General features: G+C 39.2%; 1 protein-coding gene across 1 annotated transcript in view; it reads left to right on the forward strand.

Annotated features, from left to right (window-relative positions):
* Positions 1–18,888, forward strand: part of cdkal1 (CDK5 regulatory subunit associated protein 1-like 1) — a 445,321-nt gene that overhangs the window by 346,294 nt on the left and 80,139 nt on the right. Inside the window, exons 11-12 of the mRNA XM_081388640.1 lie at positions 6,541–6,721; positions 18,684–18,746. Of these exons, the coding sequence (XP_081244766.1) occupies positions 6,541–6,721; positions 18,684–18,746 (244 nt within the window). The remainder of the gene's footprint in view (positions 1–6,540; positions 6,722–18,683; positions 18,747–18,888) is intronic.

The raw sequence follows: 18,888 nt of genomic DNA on the forward strand, positions 1-18,888 counted from the left end.
GATGCCCATGTGTAAACACCACTGATCCTCACAAACTTCTCCAAAACCCACTTCCTCAGCGAGCGTCTGTTATACGACACTCACAGTCGAATATTAATTTTGACAACAACTTGAATATATTGAACTGTTCATGCAGAAATACGATGTTATAGTGATCAGTGGGTCCAGAGCGCACACGTACATGGTTTGTTTGCGCATCAATAATAAACGACTCGCACATGCCTGATGTACGACACCTGTATGTCACTGTAATCGTCTTTACCTTCATTACAATTTATCCAATTGAGAAATGTAGTTTGCGTATCCTATGTTCATGAAGCGGTTGGGTGTTTTGAGCTGCAATTCAAGTCTGTATTTCACACAGCACGATGAGAAACTGCTTGGGCTGCTCCGAAACAACAACAGAATACGTACGAGAGAGGTGCTGCTTTATTTTTTTTAAATTTAACGTATTAGAAATAAAAGTAATGAATTATATGAATATTTTTAAATTAATTGTAAGTTATCAATTAGTCCCCTGGAGTGTCACTGAGGCCATCTAGTCGGCCGCGGCCCACAGGTTGAAAACCACTGAAGTAGGAGGTAAAAAAAAAAAAATAATCAACTCATAAAGCATTTTCACTGTAGTTCAATGCGACATAAACTGGTGCTGGTGTTCTTTTGAGCTGTTGACTGGCATGTTGTAGTTAAACTCTGTTCGATTTCCTTCATGTTTAACTGATTAGTGTTGATGTGAATATCATCCATTGTTCAGTAATAATGTAGATGCACTAACTAAAGGATCTATATCTGTGCTCTCACTACATCTCACTCTTACATATTCATTCCATTTCCAGGAGCCCATAATGGTATAATTTCTGTGAATGCCACTTTTCCATTGTTATTTCCATCTCTGAAGAGGCTTTTCAAAAGGCTCAGAGTTTGACATGACATCTGCTTACTGCTACATGTTACCTCCTCCACTCACAGCACTGCCGGTGGGCTCCACGTTTCCACTTCACAGCTTGGCCCGCTCCACTCTAGCTGGGATGCTGGCGGCCCACAGATGGGTAGCGGGGTCCTCCTATGCTGGATGAATGAGTAAATGTTTACCTTCACAGATTGCCTCGTCTCTTTTTATCCCTGCTGCTTTTATTTTAGCTGAGTTGTCCAGTTGTTTGCGCCTTCATTTTATCTCGATCACTCTCGTATATCTATTATGTAAATATACACCTCTGAAACCAGCCTAACTTCTATAGAAGGGTATTACTCTGCCCCACACCTTCAGAGCCTCTGCAAACAAAGAAATTATAATAATTCACTACAGAGAGTTAATTCCTCTCATAAACTCTTCTAGCCCCACACTTGCCAATCTAATTCAAAGTTTGACAATATCCAGAAGGTTTTAATTAAAAGGATTTAAGCCCCGCTGGGAAACGTTCTGCAGTGATTTTAAGTGCATAAAGTAGGAATAAAGTGTAAACACAGGAGATGAAAATAACTGTGTTCTAGAGCATGGAGTGTGTGTGTTTGAATGTTGAATTCTGTTGTATGCTCTTAGATGAGCCTGGTCTCATCACACATTACCTGAAGGGAAGTTTCTTGAAGGACCTCTTAAGGATTTTCTGTTCAGTGGAATGTATGAATTTAATGAATCCGACAGGTATATCAAGTCCAGTTCCTATGTCCTGGCTCAATCTAACATGGAGTTCATTAGAGTATGAAATAGTACCATCTACAGTCCTCAAGTGCACAGTGGTCCAACTACCCTACTCGGCATTCCTCTCAACCACAGCACCCCCAATACATAAACACAATGAAAGTACATACTGTTGAGTATATACTGTTCAATGGATAGATATTGGTGTATTTATAAGGATCTTCATGCAGTGTTCTTGAGGAAGCTTCCTTGATGTATTCTTGCGAGACCTGCCAGTGACCCAGGGGAATGAGCACTCCAGCCATGAGGATGAGCTCAGCACGTGGCTTCTTCCAGTTCCGTGCCAAACCGTAATTTGATCCACCGCATGAACAGGGGCCAAAAGGTTCTGGCATGAGAGATTGATAGGCTGACAGATGCAGAAGAAGCAGTTTTACCCATCCACCAAACCTTGACACCAAAACACACAGTGGGACCTCTCCAAGCTTCATGAAGATCCTATTACCGTCCATTCTGAAGCAGAGCTTGATTGAGTTTCAGGTCTCCTGTTTCTTTTCAGTTTATTCAGCTGGAACTTGCTTTGCTCTGTGGCATTTCTGCTTCCTGAGAAATGGGCCATTATTTGTGTACTTAGTTTTATGTGGCCTTTCGACATTTAGAGGCTTGTTAATGATCACATAATATCAAACAATGTGCCACTTGTCTTGCTGTTTTGTTTCCAATTAAATGTCCACATTCTCTTTTGGCACCACAGTTCACATCAAATGACCTAACAATCAGGGTCTGCTTGGTTGGTGTGTGCCTTTTTGATTGAGTGGCTGATTAACAAACAAGGCCATGTTTGTTTGCCAACATGTACTATTCAAGCTTCTAGGACTGTCATTGTGAAAGCCGTTCCTGTGGTGGCTGCTGTTTATTTTCCTTCAATGCATCTCATTAACTGCTTTGCAACATTTGCTCTTCTGGATCTCCTCCATGTCGATACCTCTGCCTTTCATGTCAGTGTTTTGTAGTTCAGATCTGGGGCGTTCGCTAGACTGTACCGTTCGAGGGACGGTAGCTGTCAGCAACTGTGACTGTGACCCTGGGAGTGATGCTTTCTAATAAGCCCAAAAATGGAATGGACCGCAATCATGTTCGACAAGCCAACAAAGCATCAAAGGGCCTCCATCTGCCAGCACACACAGGGCAACTGTTGTCGGACGATAGATGCAGAAAGGGGCTGCTTGCTTTAGAGAGAATCCAATTCTGTCATTTGCTTTCTTCTTTTCTTTAGTTTGTTTTTCTCCACAGAAGGATGGAAAGGCTGAATAGCTGGGAAACATAATGGATTTAGAGGAAAGCAGTCCATTCCACTGACTCTCCAGTGCATGTTTTTTTCTAAACGCTCACTGATGAGCTATCAAGGCTTCTTGAATTTGAAAGATGAGGAGTCCTGATGTTTCTGATTCCTCTAATGCACTTCTAATTTGTCTTTGTGTCATCCTGATGTTCAGGTCAATTATGTCCTGAACTAACAGGTTTATTTTATAAGGAAGGACACTGTGCACTTGTTCCAGTAGTGAAACAAGGCCCATTTGATCAGAACCAAATTGACCAAATGCCTGATTGGTCCCATGTCTACTGCAGGTTTTTTTTTTTTTTTTTTTTCAGTTTGGAATGAACTTGTTAGTGCCATCTCTATCTCTATGCACTCTATTTTATGATGGCTTGGAACGACGTGTGTCAACAATTATAATACCTTCATGAGGCTTTTGTGTCCTTTTTGGAGATTTCTACAAAAATACTCTTCCTTTTATTGTGCCATGGAAGACAGGAGATGATGAGACGGGATAAAACCAGGCCTAACTTCAACTAGTCTCAGGACATTACACATTTTAACAGATTAAGGCATCATCAAGTGCATAACAATGTTCAGTGTAAGAATGGTAACTTATTGATTTTGATGGTCTTTGTTTGTTCTTATTTTTTATTTATTTTTATCTTCATCTTCTATCATGATGGGGAGTAGTTTGTTTGCTGTTTGTTGTTGCTGATGTACACCTCCTGATGGCTTCTTTGGCCACGTACACACTGCAGCTAAATGCGGTTGTCAATTCACCTTTTAATGCTTAACCCTGCTCTGTACACACACAGTTCAGTAATTTACGGAAGTGACAACTGCATTCTACAACCAAATTAACTCCTGAAAATTGCAGGTATTGACAACTGCATTTACAAAAATTATACACAGTGTGTGTGGTACTAAACTGAATAACTATTTGTTAATTATCTAGGCTACAACGAGATATGTGAGAAATGACAGACGAGAAATACATCTGATGCACATTAAAATAAATATTTTGTATGTGCGGTTCAAGAAATCAGAGAAAGTGGTACGAGCCTTGATTTATTTGTGTTGCTAGATCTTGCAAGCAAATCAGTGAACAAGAACAAGCCCATAAAAAATGAAACAAATGGAAATGCTTTATGCTGAAAAAAAGAAATTTTGCTGCCCGCCTCTCTGCTCAATTTATTAACTCCATAAACGTGATTGCTGTATGAGCCAAGCTTAAACAACAAGCCCAAAAACTCTTAAAATGCAACACTGTGAGCGCTCTCTGTAAAACATAAACAAAACACGATGCCTCCGGCGACTGTGCTTTTGTTAAAATTTCTGAACACAGCAAATCTTTTGTAACTGTAATATCACTTTAGTTAGAATAGCTGATACCAAAGATGCCACAATGTTGCTATGGTTACTACGGTGTCAATAATCACCATTTCGGGAGTTAGTCACAATCCGTACACACATGGAACGATAATTTAGGGAAATCACTCCTGCATTTAAATGCGATTGTCACTCCTGAAACGTTACAGTGTGTACGTAGCCTTTGTGAATTTCCTTTGGTGCTAAAGCCTTGCAAATTACTTGGAATGGAGTTGCTGAGGCAAAAGAGAAATGGCATGAAAAGAAAAACAACAGAATACATATTAGTGGGCCCTGCTAACACCTGAACCCTCTCCACCATGCCCATCAGTGACTCTTCCTTTGGAAAGGGCGAGACGCATTACTGCCTACAAGTCCTTGTGAATATTAATGAAGGCCAGTGCTAGAGATATATCAATAAGTCGGGGTTATCTGCCAGAAACGCGATTAAGAATGTGCATTATGTGCATTTCACATATGAATGTGCATTTCAGGGAGGGCGTTCTCGAGACAACAGGCACTGTTTTGTGCGAATGGGCGGCCGGAGCGTGTTAAGGGTTTTCATGTTAGAACGGTGTTGTGTTAGAGGCCCCTAATTTAATAACTAATGATCTTCGCAACCGAAGTGAATCAATCAATCAAAACTAACTTAAGCTGGACAATAACTTTATCCTAGAGCAGTTGTAAAGCCTAAACAATCTGTTACGGTAATTTCCTATTATCACTGTAAAGCTGCTTTGAAACAATCCATATTGTTAAAAGTGCTATATAAATAAAGGTGACTTGACTTGACTTGACATTATGGTGGACTTGACCAAAGAGAGGAGATAAATATATGTGTGGAAGTGAGAGTTATGGGAGCACTGTGGCTGGTTAATGGAATAATATCATGGGGAAAGAAGATCTACAGCACCAGATATCAGGAAATAGAGTGATTGTTTCATTGATGTCACAGCCATTTGTCATTTCCTCGACATCTTTAGGCCATCAATCACCAGTGCCTCTAGTGTTTCAGATGTCATGTAAGAATAGAAATTTTGCGCATAAGTTTTTACCTCCAGCCTTTTTTCTAGATTCTCACTTAGATAGTTTGAGCACTTTCCACAGACTTAGAAACTTAAAATGAACTGAATCCTTCCTGTTCAGGGTTCATGCATTTATGGCTAATAAATGCCATCCATGTTTTCCAAAAGTTGACGCATGCGAACAAGTCCAGTACAGACTACATAGGACTTCCTGTCAACCAAGCAACTTGCTCGGAAGGCAGTTTCCAAGTTGTTTTGTTTCCTGTTGGTTAAAAGATCAATGATAAGAGAATGCATGCACAAAGAAATCAATGAACCAATTTCTTTGCAGAGGTCCTAATTTAATCAGAGTGGAAGTCGGTAGTCGATGGTTATTGAAGCTGCTAATAATGTTATTGAGACCTGTGTGAGAACACACACAATCACATTCACTTGCTACATTGACTGCATTTTGTTGCACTGACAATTTGCACATCGGTTCGAGTGCTCTAAGTTGATGCTGTAAAGATTGTTCCGATGATGCTACTTGTGTGGTAAAGGGTTTTTAACACTTCTCATGTTTATTTCATCATTCATTACACTGTTACGCTATTAGACAGTGATTTGTTCTGTGTCTGTACCCATGAATATGTATTAAAAGGGGAAGAATTGCCTTTATGTGATTTTTGTACAAAAAAAAAAAATCTGTGAAATGATTAGAATTTTTATCAAATATAAAGATTTTAAATTATTTATATACAGTTGTTATATAATAAACCAAAACCAAACTGTAACTCTATAGTAAGTACATGTTATATATGTTACATTTACTTACCATAGTAATAACAGTAAATTATGTACATGCAACTAACCCTCAACCAAATCTTAATCCTACCCTAACCCTATAGTAAGTACATGTAGTTGCTTAATATTACTCAGTACTTAAATGTATAATCACACTGTAACAATCACACCTTAAAATAAAGTGTAACCTTTATGTAATATTACCTGGTACTTATTTGAGTAAGTACAATGTAACTTTGTCACCTTAAAATAAAGTATAACCATTTATTGTTATTATTGGTATTATTGTTGTTATTTGTATTTATTTTATAGAGATTACTTCTGAGTTTGCCATGAATATAGCCCTTGATGTGTTAAATGGTAAATAAATAAATAATTAAATGTCTTGTGTCCGACTCCTGTAGGGTTCCAGGCATCACTATTGCCACTGACATCATCTGCGGCTTCCCAGGTGAGACGGATGAGGACTTTGAGCAGACAATGGAACTCGTGAGGCAGTACTGCTTTCCCAGCCTCTTTATCAACCAGTTCTACCCACGACCTGGAACTCCAGCGGCCAAGATGGAACAGATTCCAGCACACGTGGTGAGATGATAACAAGTGTTACCTACTCATGCTCAGTTTTGTTTATTATGAAAGTAAATGTAAGAGAACAGATCTTAAAATAGAGAACAGATCTGCACCGATAAAATAAATAAAAACTCATGATTATACTTGTCTCATACTAAACTCTAAACTCATGATCATAAAGGAGTCGTCCATTTAAAAGTTTTACTTATAAATAAAACATGATCAGTAAATTTAATAAATCAATAAATGAAAGGAATTTATCACGAGTATTTTTCATGAGTGTTCCTAATCCTACATTATTATAAATCAAATTCGATATGCAAAACACCTTTAGCTGAACACAACTCGTTTTACCTTACTCATATTTAATTTCTTCTTCAGAAGATTCAAAGAGGTTCATTCAATGTGAAGCTCTTACGAGAATACTGTATAGTGTATATATAGTGTCTTTATGTGCGTCTCATACTGATGCTCTATTGTATCTCTCTTTCCCACTTGTTCACTCACTCACTCACTCACTTGTTCACTTATTTAATTAGTTTTAATTTCTTATTTAACTATTGTTTTCCTAAGGATTATTATTAGGGCCCAAGCCCCAAGGGGGTGGAGGCCCTATTTTTTTCTTGTTATCATCTTGGACACATACAAGAACGGATTTGTATGGAACTCGGTACACATATAGATCTCATCAATCCGAACCACCGCACTGTATATCATTAGCTCTGCCCAACAGGAAGTCGGCTATGTAGGGTTGTTTGAAAAACGCTTGAAGCATGAAGCCAAGACATTGAGGATGCTAAACTGCAAGTGGATTTTTGATATCTCGAACAGTTTGGCTGTGCCGTTGAAATGAATTTATGGCAAGCAAAAACATGTTCAATGACATTGTACACAGTTTGAAACTGCGGCGCACAAGCTTAGAATAAACAGACCATTATTGTTCGTTGGTGTGGACGCAAATATAGTCATAGTAATCTTTATAGTTATCGTTCTTGGTGTGAACGGCCCTTAAGAGTGAAATGCAGCATATTTAAGAGCGTGTGAATTTCCAATGGCTTTTTAGGCTTCTGGCATTACACTGTTGAAATGTTGTAATGACAGGCTGAGTTTATGCTGAAAATGTAATAATATCAAATCCGATTGCCCATAATAGATTGCTGAGGATGAAGTATGGCCTGTTTCTGGACTTCATATAATATGCAGCACTGGTTATAGTACCTGGACCCATACTTAATCACCCTACCTGTTAACAAATGCTTCCAGACAACAGGCAAATGCGAATCTTCCTGTCGATTACTCTTCATTATGTAATGCAGCTGTTGGAAGACGTCTCCCAGATGTGATGGCCTTATGGAGTTTCTCAGCGATTAGACCCCACTGAAACAATTAAACTGACTAATGGAGCTCAAACTATTAGAGGAAGAGTGGCTTAACACATGGAGATTCCTGTAAGTTTTTCTATCCACATTTGAACAGTTTAGCTGCCTTCATCGATTTAGTGCAGCAAAACCTGTCAGATGTAAAGAACTCTTCTATTGTTTTTTGTGTCTCGGTTGTTGGTGTGGCTCTCGTTATTATCAGCACATTCTCAGTGTTAATGTGTGCTCCCGTAAAAATTGTCTCCTGGACTCGCTCCTGAAGTCAGAGTGTTTTCACTCTCCTTTTGTTTAAAAGGTTGCATCATGACAGCAGGGTCAATGCTGCTGTAGCTGCGGGAGCATGGAGGTTTGATGGAGGGTCTTGTGGGATCTCCCGGACCCACCTGGTGCACCTGCAACATCCGCACAGGGGCATCCCTCTACCAGACCCATCAGAGATAGTCAGCTCTGGCAGGATGGTGCATTAATAATACTTCCAGATGTCTGCCTGGGACCGAATGATCTGGGTCGAGTTTGCCAGGGGCCACGGGATGGTTGGGTGCTTTGGTTTCTTAGCACGTTTATCTCATAGTTGAGCTCCAGCCGCCACAGCGTGATGAATGGCTTGGTCAGAGTAATGGATTGCTTTGTGTTATCAACGTCGAATGGTCGCTCAGGCCGAGGAGATCTGGCATGCAGGCAGAGCTGGAAAAACTGGGAGCCTCCAGAACAGCATAATTACTCCCACATGAGGGAAGGGTTAGTGGAGATAAATTGGAATGATCTATTGGAATGTTGCTCTTACTAGCTGGACAGGTGTTTACCTTGACAGCCCGTCTGCCTTGGCGGCTTGTCTGTAACCAGGGGAAATTAAGGCAGCATCCTAGAGTCAAAGTTAGAGGGATTTGGATTCAAAGCTTCTGCCAGTTTTTCTGAGCATTCCTGCACAGGGATCAGTAAGGAATACCCAGCACATGTGAAAACAAATTCATCTTAAAACAAAGACAGATGGGCAAGGCCTGGAGTGACCAATGTCAGCTTCATGGGGAAAACTGGAGCAAAACAACAACTAAACTGGTGTCGCTTAGACAAAACAGACGTCTCATTTCCAAATCGTTGAGCCATTTTTCAGTCACCGTGAAGAAACATCTCCTCCAGAGCTACAGTTTGCTTGTTATCTTTCCCGTGCGCCATCTCAGACTCTATTTTAAGCCGTTTCTGGCTTGTCTCAGATGGACTGGTGTGGATGAAGCAGCAGATCCTGAGGTCTTGTGCGATCTATGAGACTGACTGTGAATGGAAGTTGTGATGGTGCACAGACAGTGTCATCACTGCACTTCCTGTAGAGGAGAGAATCTTGGCCTCTTTGTTCACCGAATTCAACACAACATGTACACCGCATGTTTCAATGCTTGTCAAGTGTATTTTTCAGGGCCTGTTTCTCACAAGTAATTAATGCTATATTCACAATGGAATATTAATATACTGCTCACTGCACACACTGAGTACTGCTTATAGTGTTTACAACTACTACACTGCCTATTAAAAGTTTTTGAAAAATAATTTTATTCAACAAGGATGCATTAAATTGATCATAAGTGACAGTAAATATATTTATAATGTTTCAAAATTATATTATATTTCAAATAAATGCTGTTCTTTTGAACTTTGTTCATCAAAGAATCTTGAAAAAAAATGTATCACGGTATCCACAAATACAGTATATGAAGCATCACTACATCATTTAATTTACATTTTCAAAATATATTCACATCGAAAGGTTTTTTTAAATTGTAATATTTTTTCACAATTTTAGTGTTTTTACTGTGTTTTTGTCTAATAAATGTAGCCTTGGTGAGTAGAAGTGACTTCTTAAATTAAAAACATCTTTCGGTAGTGTAGAACAGTAAGTAGTGATGAACATTTCAAACAGCAGTTTACTACATTATCACATAACGTTATCCTGTAGATCGACCTGTAGAGCATGATGTTAGCAACACCATGCTCAACAAGTAATGTGTTCAACACACATGTATAAACAAAAATGAGAAATGTAGCATGAATGCAATGTAAGTCACTGTAGTGACGTGACTGCATTTATTCCGCAGCAGTAGTGATTATCATCATTGAAATATAAATGGTTACTTTAAATTTGAATGTTAAAAAGTTAAAAGTCAGTTAGTATTATTTCATTGTCATCACACAAGAAATAAAAGTTAATTTAAGTGCATTGTATTGTGGATAGAGTGTTCCTCACTATGTGCTCTGTTGTATGTTGTTCTTTTTTGTAGCTTTGTAGCTTTCCTGTAGCTCAAACAGTAGTGCGCTTGCAACGCCAAGGTCATGGGTTCGATTCCTAGGGAAAACAAGAACTGATAAGAATGTAAATGTGTACCTTTAAATGCATTGTAAGTCGCTTTGGATAAAAGCGTCTGCCAAATGCATAAATGCAAATGTAAATGTCATTTTGGCCATAGCAGTAGGTCATCTGGGTTTTCACTGCACACAGAAAATATACAATAATACTGTAGGAGCCAAGAGCAGTATACCAAAGACTTGTCCTGGGATGGCGGATGTAGGCCTATCCGTTATGTCCACTGCTGTGATGTTTTTTTTTTTTTGTTTGTTTTTTTTTTTTTTTTTTTTATGTGAGCTGTGAATCAAGCAACTGGACAGTTTATGAGGTGCCATCTTTCATAGTTGTTGAGGTGTCAGATGCGCATTCGTTTTGGATTTATGAATACCACTTGCTTCTATTTTATCTTCATTTGCCTGAGACGTTTTCACACTCTGTGCAAAGTGATCTGTTTGCAGTGGTGGAGCGGCTTGTCTTCATACTCTTTATACACAGGGACACAGCAGAGGAGGAACCTGAGGTGTAGATCTGTGTGGAAATGTATCAATTTCCTGCAGTACTCCACCACAAGATAAGATTGTCTCATTTAGACCTGCTTGAGTCAAATGTAAACCCTTCGAAAACCCTACAGTGACCTTTGTCCATCTTACCATTGTCCTTCATCTGTGAGGCTGAGCTATGACTTCAAATAAAGGGAAAAAATTGGTTCTTTGGCTTATCGAGATGATTTTTCACCTCAGCTTGTTGCTTTGAGGCTGGTGTAATCTCAGGACTGCGGCCCAAATAGGCTGAAATATTGAGTCTCTCGAGGTCACTCTGGGGTTCATCTTTTTTGATCAAATTTCAGGTCATATTTTTCTACCAAATGAAGATGTGTGATTTGAGGAGTGTGAGTGTATTCTCTGAAGGCCTCCATCTTGGTTATCTGAGATTTCCCTAACCTCTTGCCTCTCTCTCTCTCTCCTCTCTCTCTCTCTCTCTCTCTCTCTCTCTCTCTCTCTCTCTCTCTCTCTCTCTCTCTCTCTCTCTCTCTCTCTCTCTCTCTCTCTCAATCTCTCAATCTCTCGATCTCTCTCTCTCTCTCGATCTCTCGATCTCTCTCTCGATTGTACAGATTGTAATTGTACAGATGAGTAAAATTTGTTCATTCAATAAGATCACACCAATTTCATTTGACATATTCTGTGACTGTTCCCTTAACATATTTCACTCTGCAAATCAACATAACAGAAACTCTGTTAAATGTCAGACATAACTGAACATTAAACATCTTTCCCTTTACTAAAAAACACAATAAATAGCAACATTTACTCCCCTGATCCAGCCCTATGCAAAGCATACTAAAATGATTAATTCCCAACACAAATGAATGGTTAACTTAAAATTTTACAAATGTAATTTAATTTGACGTAATAAATAAAGTGCAGATGACAATTAAGTAAATTAAAGAAATGTTTTGCTTTAGCTCCTTTTAATTAAGTAAACTTAGAGAGATATGGATGTTGTCATGGGATGACAGGCATCATTAGGCAGGTGTGAATTTCAATAATGTGCATCTGAGTGAGCTGAATATGTTGTGAAATGTTCTTGACTTGGAACAATACGTTTGTGACCGTTTTGTTATTTGTGCTGATTGGTGTCAGTCAGATTAGACAGATGCAGATCAAACCAGTGGTTATTTTAATCATTTTCAACAGGACACATTTTCTCAGCAGCAAATGTTTAAATTGAGATTTAACGTAATTGATTGACAGTTCGATTATCATTCTTATAATGTTGTGATATCTGGTTTTACATCAATCATGTCAAAATCTATTGTGAAAAAAAAAGTGGATAAATATGTTCTGTAAGTGTCACAGTTCTGCAAGAGATAGGACCCAAGGGTCCTAAAACAAGACAAGGGTTTTTATTAACAAGACTGAAGACTTGAGATAACAGGTAGAGTGAAGCGTGAACCACAGTTCAAACAGTAGGGCAGGGGAGATGACACGACGACAGGCAGGATGGGTGACCACTGAGATGTCAGTAAGATGGTGATGACTTGAGTGCAATAGAGGCAGTTCCAAAGCGAAGACCAGACAGGAAGACAAGGAACTCGTAGCTCGATGTAGATCTCAGATGTTGCACTAGTCTTGCCACCAGGTAGAGGCTCACAGAACCAGAGGCTTGAAACAGGGGTTATATAGCTGCACCAGTCAGGCTGCCAGGCAGTTAAGAGCAGTGGTGGAAAGAGTACTAAATAATTGTATTTAAGTAAAGGTATTGCTACTTAAGTAATAATTTACTTGAGTACAAGTAGAAGTACTGAAAAATAATATGACTCAAGTAAGAGTAAATAAGTAGGTTGCTTAAAAACTAGTACTTTAGTATTATTTTTCTATTTTTACCCAAAATGGGGAGATGATAGCGATATGGAGCGCTAAACACTCTCATGTCAATTCTGTTTCATTCATACTGGAAGCCCAGTACACACTGATTCATACCTCGTGCAGAAAGTCCACAAGTGAGATTCATAGAATGATTCACTTATGACGTTTCAGGAAATGCCAGTATGGATATAATAACAAGCAAATAGAGGCATTTGACTGAAGAAACATGAAGACAAACACATGATAGCGATATCTTAGGTATTTTCATAAGAATGATGTATGTCTTTAAAGGGATAGTTCACCAAAAAAAGAAAATTAGCCCCTGATTTATTCACCCTCAAGCCATCCTAGGTGTATATGACATTCTTCTTTCAGATGAATACAATCAGAGTTATATTAAAAAATGTCCTGGCTCTTCCAAGCTTTATAATGGCAGTGAATGGCTAGGGAAAATTTGAAGCCCAAAAAAGTGCACCCATCCATGATAAAAGTGCTCCACTTTTAATCCAGGGGGTTAATAAAGGCCTTCTGAAGTGAAGCCATGTGTTTGTGTAAGGAAAATACCCATATTTATAACTTTATAATCTAAAATAACTAGCTTCAGCCAGACGACCGACCATACGCATCGATTTACGGTGGAAGACTAACCCCTGACTCGACGCACAACGTATATATATATTATAGAAGAGGAGCTTCAGTTTGTTGCACAGCCCTATTTGTTTAAACCACGAGAGGCGTTTAAGCTTACGATACTCCTACATTCTACATCATACATGTGTCACAGGTTACTCTTGTGGTTCAAGTCAATTTGCTTAGTATGTGTACGATCGTCTGGCGGAAGCTAGTTATTTTAGATTATAAAGTTATAAATATGGGTATTTTTAAAAAACTCATGGCTTCGCTTCCGAAGGCCTTTATTAACCCACTGGAGCAATGTGGAGTATTTTTTATTTTATTTTTTTATCATGAATGGATGCACTTTTTTGGGTTTTAAATTTTTTCCAGCCATTCAACTTGGAGGAGCCAGGACATTTAATTATGTGTGAGTAAATCATGGGCTAATTTTCATTTTTGGGTGACCATTAATGCAATGCTAATTTACATGGCCTGTATTATAGAATTTAATGAAATAATATATTCTCACACATGAAACCACAGAAGTAATTTCAAGTAATTTTGATTTTGAAGCAAAACATGATATTTAACTCAGAAATTGTAGTGTTTGACGGTATGCTAAGCAAACATACTAGCTTTCCCTGTTGTCAAGAGAAAATGTTGTATTACTAATCTTTAAAAGTAAGTCCAGGTAAGATCATTTGAATGTTTTTATTTGAATAATTTCATATTTGAAAGCAAAGAAGGTTAAGTGAAAGGTCCGATGTAGTATAAATAAAAAAGTGCCAGTAAAAAAAAATAATAATAAAGTGGGGTATGGTTAACGTTAAATTAAATGTTCTTTTTTTTCGTTCTACCGAAAATGTGCTGGGAGCCTACTATTGCTTTTACATGCATCTGATTGACAGACAAATCGTGCGATCTTATTTCACTGTTGTTGAGGGTTTTTCAGCTTTGTACAAAGTTTGCTTCGTACATTTAGTTTAACTGTATTGTTAAAGAAGGCGAGCTTTACCTTTCAGTTGAACTGTGTTAATGTTTTCAAGACACTTAGATTGTTCTCTGCTCCGTCCGAGCAATAATGGTGTCCATGTTATGAGCCGAGTTTTTTTATTTACTTCAACTGCTCAGTGCTCTGGTAATATCAATGGGATGACCCATTTCAGGAGTTGCCACAATTACATTTTAAAATCAGAATATGAGCATAGCTCACTTATATTCAATAAAATATTGAAACGTTAGCAATACGGATTCTAAACACGAGCACCAGTGATTGAATGTCAAAGCGCGGTTTGAACGCCCCGCCCCCCAGCTGAACTGGAAGTTTTGATTGGTTTTTGCACCCGAGTCTGACCTGTCTGTTATTGGCTGAAGCGCTTCAGAACTGTCTGTTATTGGCTGAAGCGCTTCAGAACTGTCTGTTATTGGCTGAAGCGCAAGGCTGAGGGCTCAGCCTCCACCGCACGCAGTCGTTTGAAAAGTGTTTGTGAAATGTAAGTGTAATATAAATCCCTTTGTTCGTGTGTGTGAGAAGGAAGGAGACCGAGGTCGGCTGGCTGAGACTCGTGGGTATTTATTAACTCAATTCGTACATAACAATCGCGCCACATGCGCTCTCAAAACTCAACACTCTTTACAGGATCAAACAGCTCTGTAATCTCAGTTCAATAACAACTCCGTCCTCCATCTGGTTCCCACGAGTCCTCAGCCCTCTCTCTCCTCGATGGCTGTGAGAAGCTTCCTTAAATGCAGTCTCCCCACGCCAATTACTGCAACGAGACACAGGTGTAAATCATTTCGCACTTGACCCACTTACCGCTGCTTCTCTCCCCGCTCTCTCTCCTGTCGCAGACCTCGCTGAACCACGCCCCCCTCGCCACAGTAAGCTCGCCCTGTTGCTCCGTCGGCACCTTTGTCAAAGTACTCTGTACTTTTGGTGAAAAATAAATGTAGCGAAATTGAATACTTTATTTTAATTCTACTCAAGTAAAAGTAAAAGTACCACAATTTAATTATACTCAAGAAAGTAGAAAAAAATTTAAAAAATCCACTCAAGTACTATAACGAAAGTATTTGTAATTAGTTACTTTCCACCACTGGTTAAGAGTCAGTGGCCAGGGAACTCGGGATATAGGGCAGGAAAAATAAAGTAGTAAACTAATGAAAAAGTAAAAAACTAAGATCTAAGATAAAAACAGGGAAAATAAGAACTGAAGAAAATAACTAAAAATACAATTCTAAAACAAAAGAGAACTCAAACTAGATTATAAAGCACAAGAGCTAAAGCTAAGCAAAACAAAATAGTAACAAGGATAATCTGATATTAGGATAATTTCAAGAGCACAAACCAGAAAACACCACGAAGTACATACACAAAACGAACCAGCGAAGACATGAGGGGAAAGAGGCACAATATAAAGGGACCAGAGCACATGAGGATCAGGTGAGCACAATTAGTGAAACGAGGACAGACGTGGATTAAACAAGGGGCCGTGGTAACAAGAAACAAGGAGGCGGGACATGAGGAGCACATGGCAAACACAGACCAAGACAGAGCCATGTGCTCAAACACAAGACAAACATAGAAACATAAAACCAAGACAACACCGACAAGGCTGCCAGGGCAGAACCCTGACATTGTAGTTGACATGAAATACTTAATAAATGTGACATTCTATACCAATTTATAGCTGGAGCTATATTGACCGCAAAATCTACCAACCCAAATTGAAGTAATGATCAACATTTAAAATATATCCAGTGTTCAGTCTACTGTAGTCTTGAATGGTGACATCCTTTTTTTCTTTATTTTTATTTTAATTTTTTTATTGCTCATGTCATTGTAGAATTTAATTTAAACAATTTTCTTCAACTTTGTGATGTGAAATCACTCATGAATCATATGTGATATATATCTATATTGTAGATGCTAGGCTTGTTCGACTTGAACCGGTGCTGCACAAACCGATGGGTGAATGACATGAAAATACCGCGAGAGCGAATAGAGAGCAGACGGCTCCTTATGCTTTTGAATTGCTCTCACAGTACTTTGATTTCATAAACCGATCGGTCTGTGCAGCGCCAGTTCAAGGCGAACAAGCCTAAATTATCTTCGAAAATTCTCTTCACGTCCCCATTGGCTGTAAAACATGACTACTCTTCAACTAGATGCTGAATAATTGCTCATAATTAACTGCATTAAAAGCCATCATTCATCTCCTCTGTGCTCAGTGTTTGCATTTCATTACAAATTAAGGACTTATAGGCTTTTATAGGCACTACAGAAACAGAGGACTTGAGGGCAGATATCCTCATTTTCTTCTCTTTAAGTGTTTGCTTGCTTCATTCCACTGTCTGATGTCTTCATGTCATTTTAGTTGGCCTTCAGATCATTTTTTGACTCTCTAAGTTATTTTCTTTAAAGGGGGGGTGAAATGCTCATTTTCACTCAATCTCCTGTTAATCTTGAGTACCTATAGAGTAGTATTGCATCCTTCATATCTCCAAAAAGTCTTTAGTTTTATTATATTATATTAAGAAAGATAGGAAGTACCGAGTCTTTCCGGAAAAAAACGAGCGGCTGGAGGCGGGCCGTGTGGGCGAAGCTAAAGCTGTGCTAACGCGCCGAGCCAGTAACAACACACAGAGACAATAGATTAGAAGCAGTTTTACTCACCGAACCTTTATCATTGTGACTGCTCGATCCTTAAAGGGTAACTAAACCCCTGGTCAGAGCCTGACTCCACCCACTGGCAATATTTGAAAAATGCTAGAAAAGTGGGCAGACCCCAGCGGAGATACAGGGGACGAACCGTGAGCGGGGGGGGCGTGCACCTGAGAGTCCTGCTGTCAGACTGTCTAAAATGGAGAGTTTGCTCACAGGGTCGCAAGACGATGTAAATATGCATCTGATGAGTATTATCGAGTTGATGTCAATAGCGCGCGCTTTCTATATGCATATTCATATTTTGCCGCTGCTATGTGAAAAAATCCAGCAAAATGCGCCGACGGGTTTGTCGACCCCAGAGGATTTACTTTAGCCTAACCATAAATTGTGATTAAAATATATATGATCACTCACATCAAGACGCCGCTGCAGTGGTGGAGTCCATGCAGGATCGAGGAGCAGCGTTTGGCACTGCGTCGCTGTTCAGCGCGAGCTGTGTGGAGAAGCCCATTTCCACCTCTATTGCGTTGGAAAAGCAATTCCGCGTAAAATGCAGGTTTTACAGTCACGGTCTTCCAGACCAAGTGCATTCAATCACTGGCGCCTAATTTCCAAGTCTGCTGGAAAGCTATGCAGTCCAGCAGTGCTGTTGCACCCAGCAACACTACTACACCATAGACTGTACTACACCTACCACTGTACTAAATACAGATAAATCTACGCTAGCTCATCCAAGGGCGTGGTAGTTCGTACCAAGGGAGGGCGTGGTGAGCTGGAACCTGCCTACGTCACGCAGTACCGCTTACGTCACGCAGTACCGCAACATCCAATAGGAAAATTCGACTGCAGTAGCCACCGTTCAACCTGAAGAGGGCAGCACTCAGACGTTTTTACACCATATATTGTAGAATTAAAACACTTTATACCCAAATGTCAAAAAAGTTACTCGAATCAATGAACAGCACTAATAAAGCCCCATTCTTACAGATCATTAACTAAAAAAAGTTGGTTTAGGGTTTAGTTACCCTTTAAGCATTAGACGATCTGCAAATCCGTCGATCTGGGCTTTGTTTATAAAACAATCATCGTCGAAATGCAGGGAACAAACAGTCTACACAACTCCGTTTATGCTCAGGAAAAACAAACTCCATCCACTGGTGCCTTAACGCCGGGTTCTTTGGGAATCTGTGCAGGGTTGTCTTGCCCTGGCAACCAAAAACACACTTCTTTGGTGACATTGGCTTCCCAAAAGCCGGGCAGGGCGCTTTGATGGCGAACTGCTTTCGCTCTCTTTCTCTGGTCTACGGATGCGCGGGCGCCCGCGATCTTACCGGAGAAGTGCCCTTAGGACCCATATTAGGAAATTCCGTTACATCTGACGTCACACATACCTATACTCGAAAAAAACTTTCCGAAACTTGTGACAAACCGGAAGGACAATTTTTGGCACAGAAATACTCCTTCAAACGTGCAATTAAATTTTTTAAACTTTGTCCATGTTTAGCATGGGAATCCAACTCTTTAACAGTGTAAAAAACTCAGTATGCATGAAATAGCATTTCACCCCCCCTTTAATTAATATTGGTGTGTTGTTGTTTTTCCACTTTCACAGAAAAAACAAAGAACCAAAGATCTCTCCGCTCTCTTCCACTCATACAACCCTTATGACCACAAGGTAAGAGAAAGCTGTGTTTTAAGATATATTAAAATATATAATTGTTGTTTTTAATAGTTTTTTTTTTTATGTGCACATAGTATTACAGTGATTTTATTATTAAACAAAAGCTAAGATTAGAAAGATGATTATGAATAGCAGA

Source organism: Scardinius erythrophthalmus, assembly GCF_964197995.2.
Source record: "Scardinius erythrophthalmus genome assembly, chromosome: 16".
In the NCBI taxonomy this organism is placed as follows: Eukaryota; Metazoa; Chordata; class Actinopteri; order Cypriniformes; family Leuciscidae; genus Scardinius; species Scardinius erythrophthalmus.